We start from the raw sequence: 8746 nt of genomic DNA, 5'->3' as shown, positions 1-8746 counted from the left end.
ATACAGGACAATGAACAGCCTTAGAAGGCAGAGCAGCAGATATGGTGGTCGTTATGCAACACAGCACCGCCAAACAGCAGCAGGCAGCAGCAGCAACAGCAGGCAGTCAGTATGCTGGGGCTGGCTCCGCCTGGCATGCAGGCAAGCTGTACCTGGTAGCGCCAGGCAATGGTGGGAGCCATCTGCAGCTGAGCAGAGATCTTGTCCTTGACGGTGCGGTTGCTGCGCTCCACGCAGCCCTGGCTTTGCGGCTTGCCGATGGCCCCATTGATGGCGGTCACGCCAAACGCTTGGCACAGCTCCAGGATGATGCCGGCGACAAACTCCTTGCCATTGTCAGACTGCAGCCTGGCTGGCGCCTGGGTGTCCATCCAGATTTTAAAGAGCTGCAGGTGAATGGACAGGACAAACAGTGAGGATTCCGATGGTCACAGCCAGCATGGCAGCACGTGGCAGCAAGGAAGGCAAAGGGGCACTGCTGCAATGCACCACGGGCAGGGCAGCGATTAGCTACCCTCATTTCCTGCCCTTGCCTCCCACGCTTTTCTGATACTGCAACAATCCAGCAGCAGATTGCCAGGCGCTCACCTGGCGGGCAACCCCATGCGGCCTTTTGGAGGCCAGCGCACGGAGCCACACGTGGCGGGTGAAGAGGTCCACATAGCTCATGATGTAGCGGTACTTGGGGTTGCGGCCCTCGCCCAGGTCGATCAGGTCCACCTTCTCACAGGGATGTGGATGGGGAGAGGGGCGGCATGGTAACGGGGGGAATCTCGCATGGAACTCAGCATGGCGGGCAGGTTTGCTGTGGGTCAGTGAGCAGCAGCCCTAAGTAAAAGCAAAATGGCTGCTCCAGCTGAGCCACACAATTGCTGTCACCAGCATGCGCACCTGGCACTGCTGGAACGCACGGTCCACCACGATGGGGTGCGGGGCAGGCTGCTCGGCAGGCTTCAGTGGTGCTTGGTCGGCACGCACGGGGCAGCCCAAGATGAAGATGCTGATCACGGCACGGTCAAACCCCTCCAGGCCGTAGAGGAAGGGCACCTTGCCGTCAGCACCAGCTGCCAGCTCGGTGGGTGCGTTGTAGGCCAGCTGCAGGAAAGGCAGCAGAGCAGCAAAGGAGGACCAGGGGAGTGCGCGGCGTGAGGGAGGGAAGGAGGGATAGATGGAGAGGAGGGCAGCGCCACCTTGGCCGTGCCGCACCCCCCGTGCTTGCTGCGATGCATCCGGTTGCTGCCTGATGCAGAGCACTCTCCAGTTGGTCTGGCGGCAGCATTGCACCCCTTGTATCACTCACATGTGTGTACAGCTTCTCCACACCGCTGAAGCCAGTCGCCCGCTCGTGGTGCTCCTTGATCACTCGGGGCAGCTCCTCGAGCGGCACCACGGGGCACCACCGCCACTCTCCGCTGCGCTTGACGCAGCGGCACAGGATGTCCTGACCGCCAGCGCCCTTCAGCACCTGGAAGAACTGCAGCACCTTCTTGCTGTAGTTCTTGGCGCCGCCCTGCACTGCCGCCCCCCCTCCCGCACCCCGCCGCCGCCGGCCTGAGGGCGCCTGCTGGTCGCCCTGCTTGATCCGGATGATGCCCTCTACATCTGACTTAGTGAGAAACACATTCTTGGCGCCGTTTTGGCGCCGTTCTAAGGCATAAAGGATGACAGGTTGGTTCATAATTTTAAATTTGCGGCAGCTGCGGGGTGCGGGAGGGGCTAAATAGAAGCCTTAGAGACTCTGAAAGGCGAAGGAAAGGGAGGGATCGCGGGAGAGAGCGTGCCTGATGAGCCAGACGAATCGGGGGAGGTGCCACATCAGCGGGCAACACATGGCGGGCCGGGGAATGCCTTTCTCATTCATCAAAGCAGCGTTTACCACCTCATCATCAACCCACAAGCTGGTGGCGTGATTGACTTGCGAAGGATCGCTTCTGCCTCGCACCTCCCCCCTGTCTAGCCGCCTGCAGCGAGCCAGGATCCGCCCGACAACCCTCCAGCACAGTGGGGATGCATGGAGGTCGTCGACTTGTGCGACAGCGAGGATGAACTGCCTCCGCCGCTGGTAGCCCGCCTCCAGCAACGAGAGACGACTGGTGTGGGCAAGCAGGCGCACACCAAGCAGCAAAGCGCGGCGCTAGCTCCGCAAGCGGCATCTGGGCGGCCGCCGCTGTTGGCGGTGCTGCAGAACCAAGCTGCACCAAGCAGCCAGCCCAGCACCGGCAGCATGCATTGGGAAGCCTCGCGGTCTCAACCGTCATATGCGGATGGCGGCGGCAACCTGCTGGCTGGGGCAGAGGCGCTGCGGCGGCGGCAGCAGGCGCGCGCGGCGCGCAAGGCGGCCAAGGACGCCGCTGCGGCGGTTGCGATCCAGGAGGATGCGTCGATGGGCAGCTGGCAGGCCAGCTCCCCGCAGCCTCAGTGCCGCCAGCCGGAGCAGGGTGCGCAGCAGGATGGGCCTGGCTGTGGTGCCAGCCCGGCGGCCGGACACCGCGACAGTCCCACCGGCGGGCAGGCGACCAGTCAAGTCGAGCCGGCGCAGCAGCAGCAGCAGCAGCAGGAGCCTTGGGAGCTGCCCTCTTGGCAGGAGCAGGGGCTTGATGATGCAGGCGGTGACGCGGACTGGCGCCCACCCGGCGGCAGCCAGCGCGCCAGGCGGCGGTCGTCTGCCGGGGCGGTGGCGCCGCTGGGCCCCGACCGCGGCCAGCAGCAGCCCGCCGCCAAGAAGCCGCGGCAGCCGAAGCGCACCAAGCAGGAGCAGGAGCAGGCACAGGCGCTCAAGGCGAGGGCGCAGCCTGGGGTTCCGGCCAGCCCAACGACAGGACGGCACGCTGTGTCTGTTGTTGGTGAATTGAGCAAGGCAGCATGCGGCATGGAGGGTGCAGCAGCAGCAGCTGACTGCATGGTAAGAGGAGCCAGCCCCCACGCCGCTGCCGCCTGCCCCTCTGGCCCCGATCGTGCCCTCTGCAGGTGCAGCAGCGCGAGGACCGCAAGCGCCTGAAGCAGGCGGTCACAGCCAAGTGGGCGCTGCAGCAGGTCCGCCTGCTGGTGGACGCGGCGCTGATGAGCAGCAGCGGCGGCGGAGGCTCTCTGGGGGTCAGCATGCTGGGTGAGCGGCTGCGGCGGGCGGGTTGGTCTCGGTTCCAGCGCGCGGGTCACGGTGGGCTGCGAGGGGGGCGGACTGTTGAGGGGAGGCCGGGAGGCATGCCCGGCTGCTGGGCGCAGCACTCTGCGAGGCTGCAACGCCGGGCTGCCTCTCGCACTTCTTGCAGGTCATCTGGACGAGCACAACAGGTCCACCGGGGCAGCTGCCGAGAAGGTGGTCAACTACCAAGTGTGCCCGCTGGACATGGCGCCCTTCCGGGTGCTGCGCTGGCAGCACAGGCGGCTGGCCGACGCGGCGGCGGCGCCCGCCTCGCAGCAGCTGCTGGTGGGTTGCGGGTCCTCTGGCTGGCGGCATGGGGCTGGGCGAGCAGCAGGACAGGCTCCTCTGCCCTGCCTGGGCTGGTTGCCTTGCCGGCAGGCATGCTTTCCCGCAACCCGCAACCCACCGCGTCCTGCCTGCTCTGCCCCGGGTTGTTTCCACACCTGCCCGCCTGCCCCTGTCCCCGCCCAACGACGCATCGCAGGCCAGCCAGGTCAGCGGCATGCCGTGCAGCCAGCTGGAGGAGCAGTGGGAGCAGGCGCCGCACATCATGGTCTGCATGCAGGTGTGTGTGGTGTGTATGTGTGTGGTGTGGTGTGTGTGTCTGCTGGTGGGGCTTGGGATGTTGGTGCCGGCGTGGCGTGTGCCTGCTGGCCTCCCCTGCTTGGTCGCCCACACCAGGCGCTCCGCCCCACCCCCGCGCCCATCTAACCCGCCCGTCTGGGCTGCGCACGCCTGCCTGCCTGCCTGCCTCGAGTTATGCCTTGCCCGACCCTCCCCCTCTCCCTCTCCCACGCACCCGCCCCTCCCTGCTCCCGCGCCGCCCCCTCCTCCTCTCCTGCAGCCACAGGAGTTTGTCGACGCCGTGCTGCATGACCGCCTGGCCTCCCTGCTGTCCCTGCTGGAGTCGCGCGCCCCGGGCCACCGCCCCTACCTGCTGGTCTGCGGCCTGGCCCACCACACCCTGAAGCACGACAGGCGGCAGCACGACGCCTGCATGCGCGGCGGTGGCGCGGCGGTGGGAGGCGCGGCGGGGGCGGGGGTGGGGGCGGGCGCGCAGCGCGCCGTCAGGGCAGTGGTGGAGGAGTTTGTGACGGAGCTGGCGGTGAGGTGCCCCCGCTTGGGCTTCCGAGACGTGGTGGATGCGGCGCAGGTGAGGTGTAGGCTGGGCAGGGCAGGCGGGCGTTGGAGGCGTGCGGAGGCGCAGGGGGCATGTGGTGGGGAGCGTGGCGCGGCGCCGCGCGTGGGACGCCTCGCGGCAGCCGCCGCTGCCAAAGCGCGTGCCGCCGCCGGCTCCAGGCCGCCCTTCCGAGCATGGTCCGGGGCCTGCCGCTGCGTGGTGCAGGCGGCGCAGCACGTGCGGCTGGTCACCGCCGCCATCGCCTCGGAACGGTTCAAGGACACCGTGCGTCGGGCTGGGGCGGCGCCCGTGCCTGCTGGCATGCTTGGAAACAGAACACGGCAGCTTTGGGAGGGGTGGCCTGGCCTGCCTGCTGCCGCATGCATGCATGCCCACGGCCGGCGTGCTGCTGCCCGCCTGTGCGTGCGCTGCAATGCAGGAGGGGACCGTCTGGCTGCGGGCGCACGACAAGAGCGGCAACCAGGTGCGCACGGCTGCTGCCGCCTGCAGGCTGATTGGTCGGGCGCATCTCCCAGGCGGCGCCATGCATGCACCTTATCATCTTATCCATTCGCCTCCTTTAGTTTTAGTAGGGTTGCAGAGCATGAGTGTCATCCTCCTGGCCCCACCTGTACGCTTCCCCCTGCTCCCCCTGCCCCTCAGGCCCTGACCAACCACCTGCTCAACAACCAGCTGGACGACCCAGGCCTGGAGCCCTTCCTGAAGAGCATCACAGCGGTGCCCGCGGGTGGGTGTGGGTGTGGGTGTGGTGGGCAAGCGCCACGCCTGCTGCTTGGATTCGCAGGCAGCATGCAAGCACAACAGGCGTATGGTGCCCAGCCTGCGTCTCTCACGCACTGCAGTCGCCTCCATCACGTGCCGCCCCCTCCCCTGATTGACAGAGATTGGCCGCCGCCCCCGCCCATGCCACCACCCACCTGCCGCTGGCCCCTGCAGTGCACCCCAGCGTGGCGCATGTGCTGGCCACGCGGTACCGCAGCCTGGGCGGCCTCATGGATGCCCTGCTGGACCCCACCAGGTGGGCCCCGCTGCCCAGCAGGCCGCCGCCACTGTGTGGGAGGCTCTGAGGCTCGGTCGTCCACCACAGCCATGTCATGAGGAGCCAGCTGTCAGCACAATGACGATAGCGCACGGCGCCTTCCAAGGAACAGGCGCCTACTTGCGTGTCCTGTGACCGCCTCCAGTCCTGTGCCTTCCCGCGCGCAGGTCTGATGCGGCCAAGGAGAAGGAGATAGCGGGGGAGATGCGGGTGGGCACCGCCACGGCGCGCCGCGTGGGCCCCGCCGCCGCGCGCAACCTGCTGCAGCTGCTGCGCTGCGACGACCCCAACCTGCGGGTCAAACGGGATGGGAAGGAGGAGGCGTGATGCGGGGCCAGGGGCGTGGCTGCAGGCAGCCAGACAGCCTGCTCGGCAGCCGACCTGCACCGGATTGCCTCTCCACCGGATTGCGTCCACAATGTATGAACGCAACGCCCCACTGTACATGATACTGACTGTAAAAGCTGCTGCCTTCTCTGCTGCTGCCAAACAAGGTTACACGCAGGGCTGTTGCTTTAGCAAGGGGGCAGACCGCAGGCGGCAGGTTTGGGCCATGGGTCTCGTCACGGGGCGTATCATGGAGGGAAGAGGAGGCCGCAGGTGACCTGCTGCAGCGTCGCCGCATGAAAGGACAACTAAAGCTATTTTGGAAAGAGGAAAGAGAAACAAAAAAAAAAAGTTGGGAGGAGTAGCACCCCTCAGGGGCAAAAGGAGGTACAAGGTACAGAGTACAGATCGGGGCCATTCTCAGCCGGCCGAGGCTCTCAGACACTGATACAACACCTCTCTCGAGGGCGGCTGAGGGCAAGTAAATATAACGCGGCAGGCTATTCCTGCCGCGCTTGCAACACCATGCCCGCTGCCGCGGCGGCCTGCCGCGGCGTAGCTGCCGCATAGCTGCCGCGTAACTACAGGCCTCACGCCTGGCCCACGCACACCCACTTGGACAGCGGGTAAGCGGCATGGCCGATGATCTTGTGGAGCAGCTCGAGGGGCAGGCGGGCCATGGCAGCCACCGCCACGGTGCCCGCATCCACGGCAGCATCCGAGGTGCCGGCATGTGCGGCGCAGCCCCGCGCCTCCGCCTCCTCCACCTCCTGCGGCCCCTCCACCGCCCGTGCCTCAGCCCAGGCGCGGCAGCCCTCCTGCTTGCGCTGCTTGTCCTCGCCCCAGCGCGCCACCAGCAGCAGCATGCGGGCGGCGGCCTTGAAGGCGGGGTGGAAGCTGGCGTGCGCGTCGGCGCTCCAGGGGCTGCGGCAGTAGGCGCTCCAGAGAGTTCTGCAGCGGGGGGCGGGGCAGCAGCAGTGGGCATGCCTGGGCGGCCCTCCAACCAGCATGCCGGCCGGGGCGCGCAGCGGCCCTGGGCGCAGCAGCGGGGCGCTCCCAGGCTGTGCATGCGAGGGCGCAGGCGGCGTTTGGGTGGGCAGAGGAGGTGGGCGGTGCTGGCTGGCTGGTGCGCTTGCAGGGGGCTGGCAACAGCAGGTCGGGGGTGGGCGCAGCAGGCGCACCTGTTGCGGCCGCTGACCCCCAGCCGTGCGTGCTCGTCGGCCTGCAGCCCAAAGAAGCGGCCCATGCGCCACACGCCGTCTGCGCCCTTGCCGCACATGTCTGCATGGGGGGAGGCAGGCGGCGGCGGTGCCGGCAGCTTGGAAAGCGCTCTGCTTGGTGAGTTGGTACTGCCGGCACGTGACTGGACACACAGCAGTGCCAGGCTCCCCCACGCAGCCTCTAAGGAACTCCCCCTCTCACGGGGCACCGCCCCGCCACCGCTGCGGCATGCTCACCGCGGTACACCCGTATGCGGTACCCAGCATCGTACAGCATGTCCATGATGCATACCGCCTGCGCCTCCAGCCGCGCCAGCGCGGCGGGCGGCTCGCGGCCCAGCACCGCGCCCGCCGCCATCTCCAGGTGCCGCTGGAGCAGCAGCAGGACGGGGCAGTTGAGCGCGCCCTCCGCATAGCTGCAGGGCACCGAGGGCGGCAGCTGGCCGCAGCCCTCGGACAGCAGCGCCGCCACGCCCTCCGCGCTGAGCGACCACACCGCGTGGCGCAGCACGCCCATGTCCACCGCCGCGCCGTGGCGCCGCAGCAGCAGCACGCAGCTGCGGTGGCCCGCCGCCGCGGCCAGCGCGAGCGGCGAGCGCTCGCCGCCGGGCATGAGCAGGGCGAGGTGGGGGGGCGGGCGCAGGCCGGGAGGCGCCGGCAGCTGAGGCCAGCTGGTCCAGGGCACGGTCTGGATGGGGCTGGCGCCCTGGCTGCACAGCACAGCACAGCACAGCACAGCACACGCCAGCAAGGCAGGCGGCAGGCACGTCAGGCGCACGCATCTGGGCCTGGCATCGCACCCAGGCCAAGCGTGCCTCCGAGGTCACACAGCGGCGGTCGGTGCGGGGTGCCGCAGCGGTTGCGGCGGGACAACGCAACGGGCTGCATCCAACGCCCCGCCACTCGCCCCATCCACCCCATCTACCACCACCACCACCGCCGCCGCCACCACTGTCCCCCCAGGCAACCGCCCCACCTCAGCATCAGCTGCAGCACGTCGTGCAGGCCGTGCACGGCGGCGTCGGCCACCAGCTGCGCCCTCAGGCGGCGATGCCACTCGGTGCGGCGCGCGGCGGCGGAGGAGGGGTGGATGAGCTCGGGGGGGATGGAGGGGGAGCCCCGGGAGCGGCGCAGCAGCCGTGCCAGGTGCATGCGCCTGCCCAGAGGCGACCACTTGCCGGGTGCGGCGGCGGCGGCGGCAGAGGTGGAGGAGGGGCCCGCGCCGGCGGAGCCGCTGGCCTGAGCGGCGCCGCCCGCCTCGGCGCCCGCGCCGGCCGCGGCCGAGGTGGAGGCGCCTGCGGCGTCGGGCGGCGCGTCCAGGCGGCGCTGGCTGGGGGGGCGCGGCCCAAACGGGTCTGTGGCAAAGTCTGCGGTGGAGTAATAGACGGACCGCCCCTGCCGCCGCTCCTGCTCCATGTGGGCTGCCATCTCGCGGTACCGATCCCCGCACCGCAGGGTCAGGCTGTCCTCCACGGTTCTGGCGGACGCCAGCTCAGACTCCGCGCGCGCCACCGCGTCCGCCGCCGCCGCCGCGCCCGCCGCGCCCGCCGCGCCGGCCGCCGCCAGCCGGCCGCGCGCCTCCTCCAGCCGCCCCTCCGCCAGCTGGCGCGCCTCCTGGCCACGCAGCAGCGCCGCCTGCGCCGCCGCGTGCTGCTGGTACAGGCATTCCATCCACGGCTGGCGCACCAGCTGGGAAGCGCGACCGCCGCCCAGCAAGGCGACATCTTTGGCGGGCAGGGTGGCTGGGCCCAGCAGCGGGGCATCCATGGGCGTGTCGCTGTCGCCGTCGCTGTCGCTCAGGCCGACGCCGCCCTCCTCCTCCTCCTCCTCCTCCTCCTCCTCCTCCTCCTCCTCCTCCTCCTCCTCGCTGTCGCTGT

The 8746-nt window shown here is 69.1% G+C and overlaps 1 protein-coding gene across 1 annotated transcript in view; it reads right to left on the bottom strand.

Moving 5' to 3' along the window:
- Positions 1–6239: 6239 nt before the first annotated feature.
- The window catches only part of CHLNCDRAFT_143693 (hypothetical protein), a gene marked incomplete at both ends in the record, with an annotated part of 3172 nt that continues 665 nt past the window's right edge, over positions 6240–8746 (bottom strand). Inside the window, 4 exons of the mRNA XM_005849060.1 lie at positions 6240–6600; positions 6831–6930; positions 7107–7579; positions 7846–8742. Coding sequence (XP_005849122.1) covers positions 6240–6600; positions 6831–6930; positions 7107–7579; positions 7846–8742 — 1831 coding nt within the window. The remainder of the gene's footprint in view (positions 6601–6830; positions 6931–7106; positions 7580–7845; positions 8743–8746) is intronic.

Source organism: Chlorella variabilis, assembly GCF_000147415.1.
Source record: "Chlorella variabilis unplaced genomic scaffold CHLNCscaffold_6, whole genome shotgun sequence".
In the NCBI taxonomy this organism is placed as follows: Eukaryota; Viridiplantae; Chlorophyta; class Trebouxiophyceae; order Chlorellales; family Chlorellaceae; genus Chlorella; species Chlorella variabilis.
The sequence above is the reverse complement of the archived record's forward strand: the minus strand, read 5'-3'. Positions and strand labels throughout refer to the sequence as shown.